Below are 22,078 nucleotides of genomic sequence, written 5' to 3' on the forward strand. Positions count from 1 at the left end.
GCTTATCACGCAGGCTTCTGTATTTTCCAGTGGCTCGGGGAGGTATCGTCTGAGATTTTGAATGAAAGGACTTGCGAGAAAGATTTGCGTGATCTTGATGAAAAAATTTAAGATCACGAGACCAAAACCCGCTGAAAACTTTGTCAGTATGACATTGAATGATAAGATGATAAGAGAAAACGATGGGAGAACATAACGAATCTGAAGATACGAGTGCCAAAAGAGTGCCGCGCTGGTCTTTTGTAAGCTTCGCTCCTCTCTGAGCGCACTCGTCTATGATTGTCGCCGTGGGAGCGAAGCAGGCCAAGCAAATCGCGAAGGATTTGAATAGCTGTGTCAAACGATAGTGCAAATCGCTGGCTGATTGCGAATCGTGATAGTTCACGGATACATCCAATGCCAACTTTTCTGAAATTTACATAACGGGCAAAAAAACTTTGACCGAGTTATGTTTTCTGATCAATACAATTTTTTTCAAAAAATCGAAATAATGGTCGCAAAAAAAATTCAACTTCATTTTTCGATGTAAAATTAAATATGCAATCAAATAGTAGGGGAAAGTGGGGCATGTGTAACAAGCCAAAAAAATGCTCGTTTTATTCCATTAAAAACGTTAAAAAATCTGTCGGTTTTTTATAATCATCTTATTCCAGGTCTTGACTAAATCTTTCATAGAACAAGTTTTTAAAAACCCTGTTTTTTATGTAAAAAATAGATTTCCGTACGTTCCACTAAACTAGTGGGGCAAGAGAACAACCCTCTGGGGCAAGAGGAACAATGCATGAAACAACAGGTTAATTTGCTAACAATTAAACTGTTATCACTTAGATAAACCAGATTAGAATGTATTCGAAACGTTTCTTTAATTTTTAGATTAAGATATAATATTTTACTAAAAATTTGATCGTTTTTACGAAAAAAAATATTAGTTAGATTATAAATAGTAAATTTTCATAATGTCACTTTATTTTACATGGACTTTTTTTACAATTGTTTATTAGTTTTTAAGTACTTTTATGTATTTATTTCGCAATAAAATATGTTGTTACAGAAATTCGTATTTTTTTCCATACTAAAAATCCATATGGTACACTTGCCCCACCTGAATATGATTTTTAAAAGCTCTCAACAAAAATAACCAAATGTTAAATCATACTTTATAATAGGTGCAAGTCATTGGTAGGGACACTTCTGATCTAGTAAAAATAGCATTTTGATAAAACGAACCCTAAGCCTTATTTTGTTCTTTCAAAATATTATAAGAAAACAAAGGTTTTGAAAAAAAACTTCATAAGATCTTATGCCCCGTGGCGTGTTGTGCTAGCAACAATTCCTCATACTGGAAATAATCAAAATTGCAAAAGTTACGGGCGTATAAGCGATTGTTCCTTTTGCTCCATATGGTCGTCTTGCCCCACCTTCCCCTACTTTAGTGAAATTTTGATAAACTGCACCGTTTTCAAGTAATAGTCAGTTATAGGTTACTTTTTTGAAAATAGTCACTTAATTTTTTATTTTATATTAGTGGCTATGTTTGCTCACTTTTGCAAAAAAAATAAAAATTAAAAGTTAAGAACATTCTCTACATTTTGCTTTTATGAACTTTGTTGATACGGCCCTCAGGTGCTGAGATATTGTCATGCAAAGATTAAAAAACAGGATTTTTTTTGTTTTCATACTATTTACTAGCTTACTTTTTTCAATGTCGACATCTCAGCAACTAACGGTCCGATTGGCAATGTTAGAATATCAAACATTCCTGAAATGTTCCGATCATTTAGAAAACAATATTTTAAGACTAACATTTCAAAAGGGCCAAACATTCAATATTACGTCCTATTGAAATTTTAGTCTTGATTAAAAAAAATGAAAATATTGTTTTCGGAAACATCTGAAAATTTCACGAATGTGTCATATTTTAACATTGAAAATAATGCATGGCAATGTCTCGTATCAACAAAGTTAAAAAAAAAGCTAAATATAGAGAATTTTCTCAGCTTTTCAAAAATATACTTTCTTAAGGTGGGCAAACATGGGCATTAATTTAAAAAATTAATAACTGTGACTTTTTTTCAAAAATATTCCAAAGGTGGGCAAACATGGGCATTAATTTAAAAAAAATAATAACTTCGACTTTTTTTTAAGTTAAAATAAGTTAAATAAAAGTAACATAAAAAGTACTTTTTGATTGCAAACTAATTTTTTTGCGATTTTTTGAAAAAATCAATATTGATTCAAAAAATCATAACTCGGTCAAAGATTTTTTACCCTTTCTGGGAATTTTCTAAAAATATGTCCCCTACACAGCTAAAAAAGTAGTAATCCAGCTGCGTGCAAAAGGCCTGGTGTAAAATAAATATTGCATTATTTTATGCAATTTTATGTGATTTTACACTCTGAAATATGTAGCCCATCAGTACCTACTTGACCGAAATGTCAAGCTCATATATGCGTTTATCCATGCAACTTTACATCGGTCTGATGGCCGAGTGGGCTAAGGCGCCAGTCCTTACTGTTGATGGTGGGTTTGAATCCCGTCGGTTGCAACTTTTTTTGTGTGTTGCAAAAATTGTACATGCAGTGTGTAATATTAAGTGTTTATTTTGACGAAGGTTATGTGCATGATTTTGCATGCGATTTTACCATCGGATTTTTTGCTGTGTAAAACATATCAGAAAATAGAAAAAAAATTAAAATAGTGTTTTTTTTTTGCAAATCTTGAGTATTTTTTGAAAATGTCCTATAAACCTATGAAAGACAATAGTAGAATAGAAATTAAAAATCATTAAAAAAAAATGTTTACCGTGTATCATTTTTTTCAGTGTAGTTTTTTGAATTTTCATACATCATTTTTGTATGGGCAGCTGCCAAATTTGTATGGCAAATTATATGGACAAACTAATGATGCAAAATGGCTTCTTTGGGCATACAGAAGGCACCAAAAAAGTTTCATTCGGATAAAAAAAAACACAAAAAAACGAAAGAACGAAATATTAGAAAATTGCTCAGTTGTGTGAAGCGATAGTGCCAATCGCTGGCTGCTTGCGAATCGTGGTATCTCACGTTCGGTTGCGCACTTTAATCGCGACCGATTAAATCAGCAACGAGTGACTTCTGATCTTTGACAACGCTGCATTAGCATTCATTAGCTGTCAAAATTGTCTGAAGTCTGCTTGCTGGATTTAGATAAATAATCTTTAGTTTTTTCGAAACAATGTCAATCAGTTTAAATAATAATTCTTTATGGCTCTGAAGATCTGTAACGAAACCCAATTCAATTTGCATCCTCGGCACAGATTTGAGCTCCCAACTCGGTGTCCCGCTCTCTCTCTCTTCAAACACTCATTAACGCATCAATTTATCATCGTGTCATTGTTCGGCTCGCTCACCAAAGGTGTCGCTGCGAGCCGACTCCGAAATGAATCATGTTCACACAAACACACACTCGCAGTTACGTACGTGGATCATCGCTTTTAAGAGGCGAAATAATGCACGATTTGTGACGCGTCACACTCACAACAAAGAAAAAAGTAATAATAAAATATTCACTTATTCACCTCTGGAGCTGAAGCTATTTGTGAAAAAGTTTTTCAATGCACACAAAGCTTCGCTTTGATAAATGGTGGTCTTAATATCAAAAAACGCGGCTGAAATGGTGGTACAAAATGGGACGTATTACTATTTAAACATTCATTTTTATTCAAATTTGTGTCGGGGGACCGCCGTGTGAAAATATGGGCCTCTTTGGGGGAGCCAAATTTGTCACAGTATTCATTTCACCTGGAGGCGTCTGTCGCCACCTGGTGATGAATAGTGGTAACGAGGGAGATGTGGGGGCGCTGGACAATAATTTAATGTGACGAGCTATGAAAAGAAACGTGGCTCGCGGTTCTCCCCGGCCTCAATTGAAATATTAGAGGTGATGTGTTTATATAATCTGACAGGTGAGTCACAAGCTTTAAATTTATTGTGGTACATAAATTGTGTTTCATGAGATTTCACACGAAAATTTCCACTCTAAAATTAATCCCATGATAAAATATTGCGACTATTTCTTGAATTATTTATGAAATTCGATCACACGAAGTAGAGATAATTCGAAATTCACTCACTCAAGACTAAGTCAGCATTTGGCAGATTGCTCTTTGGGGAGAATCAGAGATCCTTAAGTAAGAGATATGACATCTTTTGGTAAGTGCCTCGAAATACTTGTCAAAGTTGAGTGCCCCGATTGCAGCGACATCTTTGTCGTAAGAATCCCCATCCCTGATTGGTTGGGAAAATGTAAACATTACCTGATTGGTTGAGATAGCGACATCTACAAATAAGAATCAACACTAAATAAGGATCGTGTATTTGTATTGGTTGGATCTCAACCAATCAAATGGTCTTATTTTAAATGAGTGTAATGACGTATCTTTTGAAGGATCTTTAGGGAGAATCAGCAAAGAGTACACGTTCTTACGTGAGTGTGAGCACTCTTTGAAAGGGAGTAAGGTAAGAGAATTAAATGTCAAACTTGCTCATCAATCTCTTTTTCAGAGTTTGAAGACTCTTTTAAGTTCACATTGAAATTTTGAGATAATTCTATCTTTGAATCCTCATGAGTGACGAAAACTGTGTTGCTCACTAGTGATCAATCGTCATGTTTGCATGATAAATGATTGAATCCTAATTCGTAAATCTTTCAAAATAATTTGAATCTTCCAGCTTTCAGTAATAATATTTTTAAGGCATAGCAGTCAATTTGTGCCACAAACAAACCCCATTTACCAGCACACAAATCTCAAATCCAAACGACTTATCCGTCCAACATCTGCTCATTTCCCTTGGACACAATCATCGGGCGAGTGGCGTGCCATTAGCAGTGGCGACCCCATAGAGAAGTAAGTCGACGTGAAAAACGTGTTTACCAGTAATTTGATATAAAATTTCTCATCAGGGGATACTAAAGAAATTCAGCTGTGGCGTGGTGTGTGCTGCTATTTCGCCGGCAGTTTGCTCATTTTTCCACTAATCGATTTCCGTTCGTTCGTTCAACGATTTCCCCCTTTTCTCGTTCTCTCTCTTTCTTTCCTTTGGGTATCCCTTAGCGTTGGCTATCCTTTGGCTTGAAATGTCCGTAATTAATGATTTTAGTTGTTATTTTTTTTATAAATCAAAATTGATTACAATTTCGATCAATTTTGATGCGCGTAAAGATCTGTTGGTGACTCACGCTCGATTTAGAATCGTAAATAAATGACGAACTCCCGTTCCCAGAACATCAAGGGTTACCGAATCGAACCGGCGTGTGATTGTGCCCCTTGTTTTCACTCTTTTGCCTGTTTGGTTAGTAAGTGTCTGACATGTTTATAAATAACTCACACACAACACTACACAAATAGGCTGATTTGACGTTCGAACCCTGTGTGTCCTCCCGCGTAACCGTCGTCATCCCCAAGTCATACTAAATGCTGAGTTCACTTAGGGCATTCTGAGCCATGCTGGTCTTTAAGAATGATTTTTGAATTAAAACTAGAAGCAGTTCAAATGCAGGTCACTTTACTCTACGCGTACAAAATCGAATGGCATTTTTCCGTTTTTTTTTTGTTTTCATTCCCGGTATCGATCTTGCAATGTTCGTCATCATCGAGCCGTTATCGCAAATAGTACGTCACGCGATGGTGAATTGGTTTTTTTTTGTTTGTTTCACCAACGGGTATTAAATATTTTAAAATGGGTTTGACTGAAATTATTGACTACCAACCGGTTCCCCAACCAGGGCTAACTACAACAACAACAAAAAAAGATGCAAGAGAAAGATGTGACAGTGATTAATGGGTTGAAATTAATTACGAGCTTTGATGAATGGACGGCGTTCATGAACTCAAAAGTGACAGTATCGAGCCGAGGAAAGTGTGTGTGTGAAAAGGGGTGGCGGTATTGTCATATGTTGAGGGAGCTGTGCTAGGAGGAGTAAGTAAATTAAACTTTCAATAACAATACTAATTTTATATGGAATACAACATGAAGTTACAGTCATGTCCCGGTTTTGGTTTTGCTCTACCCCGCTTATGATTCCTTCTGCTGCCTCGATTAAGCACGGTCCAGTGCAAACCTGCAGCAGGGATCTTATGGGATTTGGGCTATATCGGAGATATTGGCTATAATCCTATGAAAAATCATCAAAACTTCAAAAAATTATAGTGTCTTTAAATCGGGATCCATGAACATTTAATGAACTGCAAAGTTTTTCGGAAAAAATACTCCAAATTTTATTTACGGCAATATGGGTGTCAAATAATCGGGAATTTTATAAACATTTTAACAGTTATGACACAATTTTTGAAAATAAAAAAACAAAAAATCATGCATTTTCGAAATTAAAACTGAAAGTTAAAGTTTTTTTTTACAATTATGTATCAAATAATAGCATTTTTTTTTCATACATTTCGATAGCAATAACATTTTATGTAAAATAGTCAATTTTTTTCTCAAAACTACGCCTTTTTACAAAAATACTGCAAATTTTGGTTTCTTAAAATTTGAATTTTAAATGATCGGAAATTATCGGGATGGAACTTTTTGAAAAAAAAAACTCAGCATAAGTAAAACAATTACGTATTTTTGAAAAAAAAAAATCAAAATTTTAGTTTTAACAATATGGAGTTTTAATGATCAGAAATTTTGCATAACTTTCCTAAATTTTAATACCTTTTTTGAGAGTACTCCATTTTTTTCTAAAACTACACATTTTCGAAAAAAAAATAAAAATTTAGGTTTTTATACCACATCAACCTATGGGATATTTTTAATTACATTCGCAATCTTTAATACTTTTTCAGAGAATACTCACAATTTTCACAAGACTACGTATTTTCTAAAAAAAATACTGTCAAATTTGGATTTTAAAAATATTGGCGGTCGGGAATTTTTCATACATCGCGATAGATTTTTTTTAAATACTCAAAATAATTTAGAAAATACCCCAAATTTTAGTTTTTACAGTATGAAAATCTAATGATATCTCAGGAACTATTGTCCAACATTTCAAAGTTATTTTTTGTTGAATTTTCTGCTCTTTAAAATGAAAAATATTTTGAAACATATTGATCAAGAATATTTTTTTTCAAGTGCATGAAAAACACTTATTGTTGTCATGTTACGAAAAACTTTACTTCTCTTATGTTTTCCTTGTTTCATTTTTAGTATTTTAATTTGCATTTACATATCTTGTTCAGTTTATGCTTGATTTTGGTAGTATTTGGCCTATTCTACCAACTCCTATCATAACATTTTGCCTATCTAATTTTTTCATGTTTTTCACATTTTCTGCTATAAAATAGCACCATTATTATATAAATTGTAAATAAATACGTAGAGGCATAGTCTGGGACACTAGAAAAAATACCGAAAAAAATACTTTCAAAAGCACACGATTGAGTTTTAGGGGTAAAAAATTCGAAAAACTGGTCAAAAATGGTCAAAATCATAACTTATTCAAAAAACTTTTTGTAAAATTCTGATAACTCGTGAAAAATACATGCAAAGCCCATATGTCTATATATAAAAAAATGTTTTTGTCTGCTCTATTGTTACACTCTAAAATGTAACCCTGCAAAGTTAGAAAAAACACGTAATTTCAAAATGAAAAATTTTGTTCTAAATGAAAAAATGACCCTTATGTCAGATTCGAAAAGTACATTAAATTTCCCATAAAATGACATGTCTCACGATTTTTGACAGTTGAGTAACGGGAAATGGCAGCGATTTTAAAACTATTTTTAGATGAAAAATACGTTTTTTCGGAGTTTTGAGTACGCCATCAAATCAGGCGTCTAATTTTACAGTCCCTTTGACACCAAATTTCTATCACTTCATGGTTGCGAGCTACAAGTCACTGAAAAATGAAAGGGAACATACCGCCCCACCGTCACGAGATATCGAAAAATGGACCTCGGATTCGTGATCAGGAACCAAAATAACCTCTTAGAGCAAAGTTTCACAAAAATTGAAAAGGGGTCGGGGCAACTGCTGTGTGAGTTGGCGGAGAATGACCCAAATGTTAGTGAAAAAAAACAGCCTAGGGCCCTTTCTGGAATTTTCTGAAAAGATGGCATAGTATATCCTCTAAATCATATATATATAAAAAAACAGAAAAAATAAGTTGAATTTTGAGAGGTTGAAAAATTTGGTTGGTTGCATATTACCTCTATTTTCAGTAATTTTACAAAAAAAAAACTGTGTAAAAATGTGAACCTGTTGTAAAATAATCAGAAACTGATGAAAATTCACCAGTTCCAGATGTAATATTACACATTTTATTGTGACACTAAATCTGTCACCATTACCATCATTGTTTCTGTGAAGTGCTATTTTGGAAATTATATTTAGCGATAGAAAGTTATTTTTAAAATCTGCTAAAAACAAATTCCGTATCACATATTGTAATTTTCGCCCATACACAGCTAAAAAGTAGTAATCCAACTGCGTGTAAAAGGAATGGGTGTAAAATAAATATTGCATTATTTTATGCACTTTTATGTAATTTTACACCCTGAAATATGTAGCCCATCAGTACGGGAAACCTACTTGACCGAAATGTCAAGCCCATATATGCGTTTTTCCTTTCAGCTTTACATAGGTCTGATGGCCGAGTGGGCTAAGGCGCCAGTTCTTACTGTTGGTTCTGGGTTTGAATCTCGTCGGTTGCAACTTTTTTTGTGTGAGCAAAAATTGTACATGCGGTGTGTAATATTTAGTGTTAATTTTGACGAAGGTGATGTGCATTAGGATGTAACAAAATGACACTTTTTCGCGGGCATTTCAGGGGATGATCCCCTAGGTGTACTGAGTCAGAATCCCAAATATGAGCCCGATTGGTTGCGACAGGACCTGGCGCTCCGGCTTCAAAGTTTAAACGGGATTTAACCCGTAAAATCGGTGCGTTTTGGTTATCGCCACTTTTGAGTCCTTCAACGATTTTTGGATTTTTCAAAAACCTCATGAGCTTATAGTTTGAGTTTCAGGGCACAACTTTGCCGAAGACTGTGAAGAGATTTGATAATTAGTACTGCTTGTACAATGATTTGAAAATAAAAACGTTACTTAATCCACCGGAAGGTGGTTGCTGCCTTCCTCCTAAAAGCCTTGCAACCACACACTACAAAAGCTTTGGCTAACGCTTACTTAGTAAAGACACTATACATCTGAGTGCTGCCATCTAGGTATGATAAATTTAATGAACCATTTGAAAGCACTGCAGTGTTTGTGTGCGTGCACTGAGCGTAAAGTTCCGACAGCTATCCGGAGCTTTCAAATTATGTAAATAATGACCCTTTAGTATCAACCAAAACAGTTTTTCGAACATATCTTTAAAGTACTGCACCAAGCCGGATGAAATTTAAAAAGACTTAAAGAACCTGAAGGCAAATCCAAAAACATAGATCCGGACAAAATCGGTCGAGCCAGTTCCGAGAAAAGTGAGTGAGAAAAAAAATTCTACGTCCATCCACACGCACAGACATTTGCTCAGAATTTGATTCTGAGTCGATATGTATACGTAAAGGTATATCTGGGAGGCTTATTTAAAAAGTTCAATTTTTGAGTGATTTTATAGCCTTGCCTCAGTGAGGTGAGGAAGGCAAAAAACTTTTTGCCATTAATTTGTTTGATTTGTATTGGCAACACTTTCTTTGAACGCGCGCATCCAGAGCCAGGCGTCGTAACGAGAAAACATCCAGCGTACAACGGTCAAAGTTTGACACATATGGAAAGAAAATGTGGATGTTGTGCTTATGTTTTCGATGGTGCCGGAGGATTCGATCACCGGTGCTGCTCTTTTAATCTGTCGTAGATTCCTGTATTCTATTTGGCAGTGACTCGCAGGATTTAGTTCTAAACCCACCTGGTCCTGTCATTAACCCGTGTGGATCTTTTTCGTCTCGACCAGTTGAGGTGCTGGGGGACATGTTAGCGAACCTATGCTCGAACATAGTGCAATTGGTGTCTAATGAATTCGCAAAATATCTAGCCAGAGAACTCTGCTGTATGGAAATAGTATTTACTTATGATGTCAATGCAATACATTAATTTGTTTATGACCGATTTGATTGCCAAATTGCCATAACTCTTTGATTGATTACAAAGCGAGTGAAAACTCTCACTAAAATGCGTGTCTCTCGAAATATCTTCCGGAATACGGAATATTCAAAATGCACACAACATCCGTGCGTAATAAAGCGCTTTCAAGACAGCCGCGTTAGTTGGAACTCGAGCAAGGTTGAGAATCGGTTCTGCCTGGGCATCCAACTGAACCCTGAGAGTCAACCGGAGAGCTTCTTGCAGTTCCATAAGAACTTTAGTTCTCAACAATCACAACAACAAAAACAACAACACGACGCTTGGACAAATACATGCCGACGCGTCGCGACCTGTCGCGACGCCCCGTAGCATGCGTTGCATAGTTTGCCGAAAGCGCGCCTCAAAAGCGAGTGTTGCCAGAACATGTTTTACGTTATCAGAAAAACAAGAGAAAAGATTTTGTAAATTCTGTACCATTTTTCAGAGCGGTCAAATCTCTTCGCAGTCTTCGGCAAAGTTGTACCCTGGAACACAAACTATAAGCTCATGAGGTTTTGTAAATCAAAAATCGTTGAAGGACTTAAAAATGGCAAAAACCAAAACGCACCGATTTTACGGGTTAAATCCCATTTAAACTTTAAAGCCGGAGCGCCAGGTCCTGTCGCAACCAATTGGGCTCATATTTGGGATTCTGACTCAGTACACCTAGGGGATCATCCCCTGAAATGCCCGCAAAAAAGTGTCATTTTGTTACATCCTAATGTGCATGCTTTTGTATGCGATTTTACCATCGGATTTTTTGCTGTGTACTCCCAGATTTATTTGGTAATCTGGAAACCCTGACTTGATCAGAGATTTTTGGCCCCTTCTGGAACTTTCTGAAAAGATGGCATTATATATCCTCTTAAACATATATAAAAATACACAGAAAAAATAAGTTGAATTTTGAAAGGTTGAAAATTTGGTTGGTTGAATACCTCTATTTTGAGTAATTTTACCAACAAAAATGTGTTAAAATGTGAATCTGATGAAAAATCATAAGAAATTACTAATTAAAAATTAATTTATTATAAATGTGTAATATTACAATTTTTTTGTGACAACACTGTCCCTGATGAATACTACCATAATTTTTTCTGTATAGTGTTTTTTGTAATCATTTTTTAACGACAGAAAAAGTTATTAAAATTTGCTTAAAAACAATTTCCGTGTCATATATTTTTCGACGTAGTTTTCATCCATACCAACAACTTTGCCAATGATTGGGTGTCTTAGAAAATTAAATCGATTGAAAAAAATCTTTCAAATAGTAAGAAAGGCAAAAATAGGGATTTTTGAAATTTTACAGACCATTTATTCTGTTCAAAAAGAAGAATTTCACTAGCTTTAATTGTGACCAAAATCCGTCACATTTCCCGAGAAAAACGTCGACGATCAACCTCCCGCAGGTCCACGTTCCGAGACATCCGACAAGTTGGCGTCCCTCCATCGCAGTGGGAAATTGATCACTGCACCGATCCAAACAAGACAGCGATTTTCCCGTTCTCCCCGGTGCAGGTTGTACAAATAAAGCTCAATTTACTTTTCTATTTATTTTAATTCGTTGAACCCACTCCTGTTCCCCCCCGGATCCTCCTAGCTTCTCCGGGATGACGTACGGTTAATCAACGACCATTTCTCTTTTTCAGCGAAAAAAGCAAAAAAAAATCAAGACCCCATGACCAGATCGTGATGTGCATCGCGTCTCTCTCTCACGATCACTTGGAATTGTGATGGAGACGACACGCAGACGACGATGAACGATCATGAATATTCATTATCGTAGGAAGAGAGATGGACAGGGGAGGAGGACCTCTTATTGAAGAGATTGACCACTACCATCGGAATGTAATTAACTCTGAAAAGGTTACAAGAAGAAAGTTTTGAACTTTTTAAGCATAATCTTATCCAAAGCAATTCGCGAAGAATTTGATCAGCATTGAGCAATGAGCATCCAATCGCTGAAAATGAATCCTACAACTTGGCTACAACACTATTCTTAAGAACAAGAAAAAAAATATAATATTAATTATAACCGTGGACAGTGCAGGGTTAACCAGCTCAGAGACATAATTGCTCCAAGTCCACGATGACCATACTGGGCCCGTCGTGACTCCTCTTCCAAGTGAGCTGCAGCACATCCCAGCGTCATCGTAATATTAATTGGTGATAGAAATCTCGTCATCGGCGTCGTCGCGAATGCCCCTCAACTTCCACCCGGGTAGCACTGCCTCCGACAGTGAGAGAGCGTGCGCAATCATCTTACGCAAATTGCAATTAATCAATGAGTTATTAACGCAATTCATCTTAAAAGACCCGACTGATTGTGTGTTGACTACTCTTTTTTTTTGTTTGAATGAGCACCTTTTTCTCGTTCAATTTTTTCTAGACAATCCTCCAAAATCAACTCGGATTGGAATGATAATTAAACGGCGATTCTTCAATATGGTAAGTGAGAATATTAAAAATTGGAAAAAAGTCGTTGTGAGGGAAACAACGAAGGGCACTTACCTGTCTGACTTGTTTGAACTGCTCTTCAAAGCTCCAACCATTGTTGTTGTTCTGCTGGGACGAGTTGGATGTCTCGCTCGAGGTGGAGGAATTCGAGCCGGGGTTTCCTGGTGGGTGAGGGAGGGAAAATTTGGATGATGCATACAATTATTGTTGATATTATTTGTCTTTTTGTGAAACAACAATGTTGGACACGTTAAAAACCATCACTAAATTTTTAATTTTCAAAATTTATTGCAAAAAAAAACATTTTAAATGTTGTAAATTTAACTGATTTGGTTAAATGTAAATGCTATTTAAAAATATTTTTATTTCAGAGATTCGAGAGGAACATTGACGACCTATAAAAAATATATTTGAAGATGGTCAAGTTTGGCCATGACATTTACAAATAATAATACTGTGAGTACTTTTCGACTGCAAATTTTCTTTTACAAATATCCATTCTGTTTTTAAAAATAATCATGATTTTTCTATAAATTCGCAACACTGCCTTATGAATGTAAATCATTTTGTAATATAGCTCATTTGCATTATTTGTCATCTAAAAAAAATCTAAAAAATTCATCCGGTTGTTTTGCAATCATTAGTTTCCAAAATATCTAGGTTTTGACGAAAATTTATTTTTTTGCAAAAAAAAAGTTTTTGCGGTGCTGTACATTGGAATTTCATAAAAATTCAAAATATTTTTAATCCAACCCAAACATGCTAAATATGATTATAAATGCAGAAAAATCCGTTTTAGATTGTTCTCATTTGATTTGACTATTTTCACTAAAATTTTGAAGTTTTTTGAAAAAATATTTTTTGTCCCTTGATTTTTCGGACCAATTTTGAAAGGATGGGGTGGGCGACATACACTTCACAAAATATTTGCAACGGCCTAACTATTTTTTCAGGAAATTTTGCACCTCTGATGTTGTCTTGCTGCCAAATTTTTATTGTGGCTTTTATAAAAATACCAAATGATTTCAAATACCACTTTTTGGCCAAAGAAAAAGTACACGTTTACAAACAATAAATTTCCTCAAAATTTGCTTTAAAAACATAAAACATAAAATGAATTGTTTTTCATAGAACAATAATTACTCAAAATTATGTTGTTCAATTAGGTAAAATGCAACTTTTCTTCAAGTTTTTTTTGTTTTTTTTTTAACTTTCTGGAAGAAACAAAGTCATTTTGCATCATTGATCTATATTTTTTTTTGCGCTCTTAAAACACTATGTTTTGATTAAATGAGATAAATTCCCCACAAAGTTTATGGTTTTCGGGATAAAGACACTGCCACTTATAATACAGTCCAGACTCAATTCGGAAAATCGGAAAAATTTCACTTCGGATAATCGAACCACGAACATTTTTTGTTGTTGTCTTGTTTGGCTTGAATATGACCCCAAAAATGATCTAAAGTTATCCAAATTGGCAGGGTTGATGAGACATTTAAAAAAAAAATATTTGGCATGCTGTAAGGCATTCAACAACTGAAATTTGAATAAAATAGTTTCACAGAACTCGAAATCAATTTTTGAAGTTAGAAAACAAAAAAAAAAACAATATGTTTCGATTATCCCAAGTCCCATACAAACCTTCGGATAATCGAACTTCGCATAATCAAAACTTCGGATAATCGAGTCTGGACAGTATGAGAATACAAATATTTTTGTGCGAAAAAAAAACATAAAGTTTCTAAGTTGGTTAGATTAGAAAAATAACAGAAATTTGTTCCTTAAAAAATCTTGGTCTATTTTTTTCTGAAAAACAGTAATTCTGGAATTTTTTTTTTTTTGAAAAGGTCCAATAAACCAAATTTCCAGTTTTTGCTTTTGGGAGTTTTTGAAACCGCCTTGAGTCAGGGGTATTAAAAAACACTCAAAATGCAAAAACTAAAAATTTGGTTTATTGGACCTTTTCAAAAAAGACTCCAGAATTGAAAAATTGAATGCAAAAAAACATTGATATTTTCTTATGGTCATTCCAACTGCACTCAATTATCTAATGATTTTTTTCTTATTTCAAATCATTGATCAGTTTTTATTGATGGAGACATTTTTTGAATTTCTAAAAAATGTAAAAAATGTAAAATTTTTGACTACGCATAATAGTAGACTGAAATACTTTTGAATTTTTTTAGGTATGGTTTTGTCTTTAAAATAAAAACAATTTGGTGCTGATGAAAAAATAGTCGACTTATTCACTATCATTTAAAAAACGGAATGGTTTCAAACAAAATGCTCAATGTCCACCGAAAAAATAGCTCTAAATTAATTTAAAAAAATCCAACTATGCTTCAAAAATGGAAATTTATTATTATGATTCAGAGTAGAAACACAAACAATAAGTCCTCGAAATAAAATCGAAAGTTCAACATTACTCATGACCTTCATGTTATTTTTTTTATATGGCAAACGTATAATTTTTGATAGTTCGTTTCAACTGGAAATGGCAAAAAGTTTAAGATAACTGAATTAAAAATGTAATTCCTATTTTCTCACTTATTTTAAGCAAAATGTTTGAAGAGACAATATTTTAAGCAATTTAACAATCTATAGAAGGTAATTTACCCATTCTCACAAAAAAGTTCAAGGACAACATTTAGAAAAAATATATTTGAAATTACCTAATGAATTTCGTTTAACAATCAAAAAAACTTACAAAAAAACGAATATTCAATCTATGTGACAAAATGAAATAGAATCATAACTATCAGGCTCTATTTTTATTTAAGTTTTTCATTAATTTTACCTCTTGTTGATAAGTAAAAATTAATAGAGATCATTTGATTCATAAAAAAATATTATGAAAAATTGTGTCAACTCCATCCAATATTTATTAAGATTTAGAATGTCTTAAATAGCTTTCACATACTCAAATATAATAAAATAGTGAAAAGAACATTAAATTTAAAGTATGTTACTATAGCAGAATTGAGTGAATTTAATTTGAAAATTGTTCAAAATATCACAAAATTATTCAAGATATAATTAATTAATTAATTTTCAAACAAGTATGCTTAAAATTCCTGACTTTTCGACAAAAAAAAACATAAATTCCCGACTTTTCCCGATTTTTGGCGGATTTTTGCGAATTCCCGACTTTTTCCCGACTTTCTCGATTTCCCGACTTAAGTGGCTACTCTAAAAGTTTTCCAATGTGTTTGAATATTACTCATACAAAAATGTATGGAAATTCTAGTGCGTAGCTTTGCCCGTAAATGTTTTTTGGGAAAACAGATGGCGAAAAATAAGATAAAAAGGAATTTAAAAATTATGGTTAGCAAGGTACTAGGTTAGGCTAAAGACTAGTTAACTGCTCATGTTCGATTAAATGTCCCATATGCAAAAACAGCATGCTGAGAAAAACGCATTTGAAGTTTGTCTCATACATAAGGCTACGTGTTAAGTTTTCGCGAAAAAAACTGGATTTACGCCTGATTTCTAGAACAAAGTACTGGATGTTATAGGCTCTTTTGAAAGAGCACACGATTTTGAACCAAACTGCATCAATAACTCGAAATCGATGAAAATGCATATGGGACATTTATGCGATCGGGGTCAGTTAAAAGGTTTTAATGATTCCGATCACCTGAAGTTTATTCAACCTTATTGTGTAGTTTTCAAATATCAGATCAGAATGGCAAAAATACTGAATTTTGTACGTAACTTACACAAATTATTTTATTATCTATTTTCTATGGATTTTTCAAATGAAAACATAATTAAGAAAAAAAAAACAAACTCACCATCCTTTGCAGCCGGTGGCACGCTCGGCAACGCCCAATTTCCCGCTCCATTCGACGTGACACTTCCCCCACTTGTAGCACCCCCACTTCCACTTCCACCACCACCACCACCACTAGCCCCACCACTGTTTACACTGTTACTTTGTCCCCCGCCCTGTGCACTAATCCCCCCTCGGTGACCTCCTTCCCCACCAAACATCCCCCCAATCCCACTCGCAGCCAGCTGCTGCTGCTGATGTTGCAGGGCGGCCGTTGCACTTGCACCGAAGCTTGCATGCAACGAGGCCGCAAAGTCAGCTCCGGCGGAATCCCCGCCGCCGAGGCCCACCTTCATGTCCCGCACCTGCATCTTGAGCTTCTCCAGGACGTCCCCGTGCTGGAGACCGACGGCCGACGCCAGACCGGACAGCCCGGACAGGTTCTGGACGTTCATGTTGAGCGCCGACAGGTTGCCGAGGACACCGAGCGGGTGATGGTGATGGCCGGTGCCCGCTCCGAACTGACCGCCGACGTGGGGACTGCGGACGAAAGTGGGTTAGAATTGAAACAAATTAATCATAAATTAATTTGGTTTGGGAGGTACGGAAAACATTCAGTTTCAATTTCTTCATACACATTTTTCTCCGTGCTCCCATCCTCAAATCAAGTACCACCGACCATAAACCATCTCCTACTCACTTTAGCTCTGAGTGATGATCTGGACTGCGGCCAAACTCCATCCCGGATGTCATCTTCTGGGACGTTGGCTGGTCAAACTCGGTTGTCGGTGTGGAACTCGCAGCTGCGGCTACCACATTAACGCCTTCGTCACCGGCTTCACCACCAGTGCTGCTGGCGGAGTCCTCCTCGGTGCGGATCGACTGGTAAGTGGAAAGAGGAAGAACGAAGAGAGAGAGAGGGGTTAAAATCTTATACTAAATTGAAATTAGCGTCTGCTAAAAACGATTAATCACACACACACGCACGAGGGGGGCGACGTTATGGAAGCGATCAAAAATTCAAACGTCATTGAGTTATGTATTCTGAATAAAATGTCGTCGTCTCTTGTAGTCGTGCAGGGCGCCGTTGATGAACTGGCAGACGACCAAAACGGTTGGCGTTTCAAGATCTTGGACGACGCCGTCTGGGCCATGGAATGGGCAACGGAAATATTACTTTGTAGTGATCGTGGGATCCGAACTGAACCACTATCTTAAATCAATTGAGCAATGATACAAAATTAAATTATATTTTACTTAAAGAAAAAAAAAACTTGTAAATAACCTTAAAATTCTGGATATTTCTCGATAAATATAGACAAAATCATTTTAAAATAAATCAAGAACAAAGCATCGATTTTGAAACTTAAAGTTTATAAGTGCTCGAAAAAAATGCTGTCTTAATTTAGACTGAAGATCTAATTCATCTCAGATGACGGCATTTTAATATTAAAGAGCAATTCTCTGAGATTTCGAACATTCGTTTTTTCTTTTGAATCTTTTTATCCGACTGAAACTTTTTTGGTGCCTTTGATATGCCCGAAGGAGCCATTTTGCATCATTTGTTTCTTTCATATTATTTTCCATACCTTTTTGGCAGCTGTCCATACAAAAATGATAAGTGAAAATTCAAAAATCTGTATCTTTTGAAGGAATTTTTGATCGCTTTGGTGTCTTCGGCAAAGTTGTAGATATGGATAAGGACTACACTGAAAAAATGATACACGGTAAAAAAATTTTTTGGTGATTTTTAATTTCACTTTTTGTCACTAAAACTTGATTTGCAAAAAAAAAACATTTTTTCATTTTCTGATATGTTTTAGAGGAAATTAAATGCCAACTTTTCAGAAATTTCTAGAATGGGCAAAAAATCTTAGACCGAGTTATTATTTTTTTTTTGAAACAACATTGATTTTTTTTCAAAAAATCGAAATATTGGTCGCAAAAATTTTCAACTTCATTTTTCGATGTAAAATCGTATTTGCAATCAAAAAGTATTTTAGTGAAATTTTGATAAAGTGCACCGTTTTCCAGTTGAAATTAGTGCCCATGTTTGCCCCCTTAAAAAAAATATTTTTGAAAGGCTGAGAAAATTCTCTTTGTTATGCTTTTTTGAACTTTATTGATACGACCCTTAACTGCTAAGATATTGCCATGCAAAGGATTAAAAACAGGAAAATTGATGTTTTCTAAGTCTCACAATAACATTCCACCATTTTCTAATGTCGATATCTCAGCAACTTATGGTCCGATTTACAATGTTAAAATATGAAATAATCGTGAAATTGTCCGGTCTTTTCAAAAACATTTTTTTCAAAATTTTAAAACCAAGACTTACATTTCAAAAGGGTTTAACCCTTACAGTCCGAACGTCTGATGCGAGATACCGAAAAAACCTTAAAAATGCTGTATCTTTGGCCTCTTTTGACCAAAAAAGTTCGTTGACCCCTCAAAAGAACCGGACAAATCTCTATTTTCAGAATCTACAAAGAAATCCGGAATTGGTCACTTGGCCAGGGAGATATTCCGGAACCTAGTGGGGTAGGTTTTTGTCCGGGTATGCAACCCAATCTACAAATCATGATAATTATCATAAATTCTTCAGAAAAACCATCCCAATTTGCTCCAAGACCTGTTCTGGACATATTAGGCATATTGCTTTGATCCCGGACCTACGGATATGAATTGGCCACCCTTCCGGAACCGACTACACAGGAACGGATGTCGAATTCTACATCAAGTCTAATATGGCTTCCGACATGTCAAACGGCACTAATTTTGACTCAGAAAATCAAACTTGACATCCTCAGTACGTTCCGATGCCATTTGGCCACCCTTCCACCAACCCGGAATATCCGTAACATGGTTCCGATGGACCAATTTCGGTAATTTCACAAGTACACTTTCCGACATGTCAAACAACACTGATTTTGGCTCAGGAACTCAAATTTGACATCCTCATTACGATTTGGTGCCATTTGGCCACTCTGCCACCAAACCGGAATATCCGTAACATGGTTCCGGTGGACCAATTTCGGTAATTTCACGAGCACACACCCTTACACACCCTTACAGTCCGAACGTCTGATGCGAGATACCGAAAAAACCTTTAAAATGCTGTATCTTTGGCCTCTTTTGACCAAATAAGTTCGTTGACCCCTCAAAAGAACCGGACAAATCTCTATTTTCAGAATCTACAAAGAAATTCGGAATCGGTCACTTGGCCACGGAGATATTCCGGAACCTTTGATCCCGGACCTACGGATATGAATTGGCCACCCTTCCGGAACCGACTACACAGGAACGGATGTCGAATTCTACATCAAGTCTAATATGGCTTCCGACATGTCAAACGGCACTGATTTTTGCTCAGGAACTCAAATTTGACATCCTCATTACGATCTGGTGCCATTTGGCAACCCTTCCACCAACCCGGAATATCCCTAACATGGTTCCGATGGACCAATTTCGGTAATTTCACGAGCACACTTTCCGACATGTCAAACAACACTGATTTTGGCTCAGGAACTCAAATTTGACATCCTCATTACGATCTGGTGCCATTTGGCCACCCTGCCACCTAGAACCTTGTTACGGATAATCCGGGTTGGTGGAAGGGTTGCCAAATGGCACCAGATCGTAATGAGGATGTCAAATTTGAGTTCCTGAGCAAAAATCAGTGTTGTTTGACTTGTCGGAAAGTGTACTTGTGAAATTACCGAAATTGGTCCATCAGAACCATGTTACGGATATTCCGGGTTGGTGGCAGGGTGGCCAAATGGCACCAGATCGTAATGAGGATGTCAAATTTGAGTTCCTGAGCCAAAATCAGTGTTGTTTAAAATTTTAGAAAGTTCTCACAAAATTTGAGCCAAACCAAAAAAAACATCAATTTCTCTTTCTTGAAGAAATGCTTTATTGAAATAGCATTAAAGTGCATGTAAACAAATCAATACACTAGATTCTTTGCTTATTTCTATGGTTATAAAAAAAACAAACATTATTTTACATATTAAACATCAAAATATCATAGCTGGCAAGAATGTCAAATCTGAAAAACATCCATCGTTAGCGAATCTCAAGTGCCCCAATTCTGTCAAATTAAAAGTCTTCCTCTTGTCACCCCAAGCCAGATCGCTCACACCACATCGCCACGGGACCAAATGTTCTAAATTTATTGCATCATTCGATGTTGCTCGATCGAAACACAAATGACTTATTTTTATATCACACGCGGGATCGTTTCGGCATACTTTACGATCACTCATCTCAACCCAGAACGAACCGAGAAAAAAAAAACTGCCACTAAAATATGCTAAACGATTCCCATAAGCAACCAGCTTTTTTTTCTCACTCTCCCAGATGAGTTGATCCACTGCTGACACTATTAACGTCAAACCCCGAAACTGTGCGGGGTGGCGGTCAGCGTCGAATAAATTATTCAATTAAATTCCCCGCGAGACATCTTTAAAGTCAACAAACACATTTTCACACAAATTAAGCCGCTATAAAAATGCTGCTCATCTTCACCGCATCTCGTGCTTCTTCTACACTCTTTTTTTTTGGGTGGGAAATTTCCTTGACTTTCTCACTTTCTTGATTTTGCGTTTTTGGGGTGACGACGCCAATGACGATTTGATTAGAGTATTTGGGATGACGGTGGATTTTTGTGTTGGGGTGACCAGTTTGAAGATATTTTTAAAGGTAAATTTGATCAAATTTTTGTTTTAGATTTCGGTTAAAAAAATCATTTTTCATCAGATTTCGTAAATTCTTCTGGCAACCCTATTGCAGGAATGAGGTGCCTAACGATAAAAGGTACATTAATTTAATTAATTTGACACTTTTAACATCACCCACCAAATCTACACACGTTAACCCCATAAAACATCAACATTATTGGTGTGTGTGATTTTTTTTTTCGTTTCATTTTGGGGGATTCTTCTAGCGACACAAGTTTGGATTTCCGTGGGGAACCTTACTGATGGTAGGTGGCAAACGGTAGCACGATGGCCATAAGAGCAATTCTCTCAGAATTCGGTCATTCAATTTTTTTCTGTATTTTTGAATCCGATAGAAACATTTTTGGTGCCTTCAGTATGCCCAACGAAGCAATTTTGCATCATTAGTTTGTCCATATAATTTTCCTTACAAATTTGGCAAATGTCCATACAAAAATGATACATGGAAATTCAAAACTCTGTATTTTTTGAAGAAATTTTTTGATCGATTTGGTGTCTTCGGCAAAGTTGTAGGTATGGATAAAGACTACACTGAAAAAAATGAGACTCGGTAAAAACAATCGGGCTGTATTTAATTAGTTTTTGTCACTAAAACATGATTTGCAAAAAAAACACTTTTTTTATATGTTTTAGAGGACATCAGTGTTGCAAATGAGTGATAAAAAAGCTATCAATTGATTATCTCTGCACCAAAAACATCCAAGAGTATAGCGACCGTCACTAAAGCTTGTGAGATCTCTTCTTGTGTCTCGTGATTCCCAGCGATGGCATTCTCTATCTATCACTCCTTCCCTTTTCCTCGACTCTACGCTCTCACCGCTGAGTCTCTCAATCTCTCCGAAAACTGCAATGAAAGCACGCGGGTCGGCGATTAGGTGCCGACCACGCATGACGTCCCGTTAAACTGCGCTTGCGAAATTGGATGATCGTGGACGCGGGAATGAGAGAGAAAAAGAAAATGTCAATCGCGAGTGTGTAAACACGAAAACGTGTTCGGCGCTGA

At 35.8% G+C, this 22,078-nt stretch overlaps 1 protein-coding gene across 2 annotated transcripts in view; it reads right to left on the bottom strand.

Annotated features, from left to right (window-relative positions):
• The window catches only part of LOC6047340 (protein dead ringer), a 148,410-nt gene that overhangs the window by 105,373 nt on the left and 20,959 nt on the right, over positions 1–22,078 (bottom strand). For both annotated transcript variants that reach the window (XM_038262820.1, XM_038262819.1), the window contains exons 2-4: positions 17,034–17,215; positions 16,356–16,873; positions 12,616–12,722 (exon numbers count right to left, since the gene is read on the bottom strand). In XM_038262820.1, the coding sequence (XP_038118748.1) occupies positions 12,616–12,722; positions 16,356–16,873; positions 17,034–17,215 (807 nt within the window). The remainder of the gene's footprint in view (positions 1–12,615; positions 12,723–16,355; positions 16,874–17,033; positions 17,216–22,078) is intronic.

The sequence above is a fragment of the Culex quinquefasciatus genome, chromosome 3 (genome assembly GCF_015732765.1).
Source record: "Culex quinquefasciatus strain JHB chromosome 3, VPISU_Cqui_1.0_pri_paternal, whole genome shotgun sequence".
In the NCBI taxonomy this organism is placed as follows: Eukaryota; Metazoa; Arthropoda; class Insecta; order Diptera; family Culicidae; genus Culex; species Culex quinquefasciatus.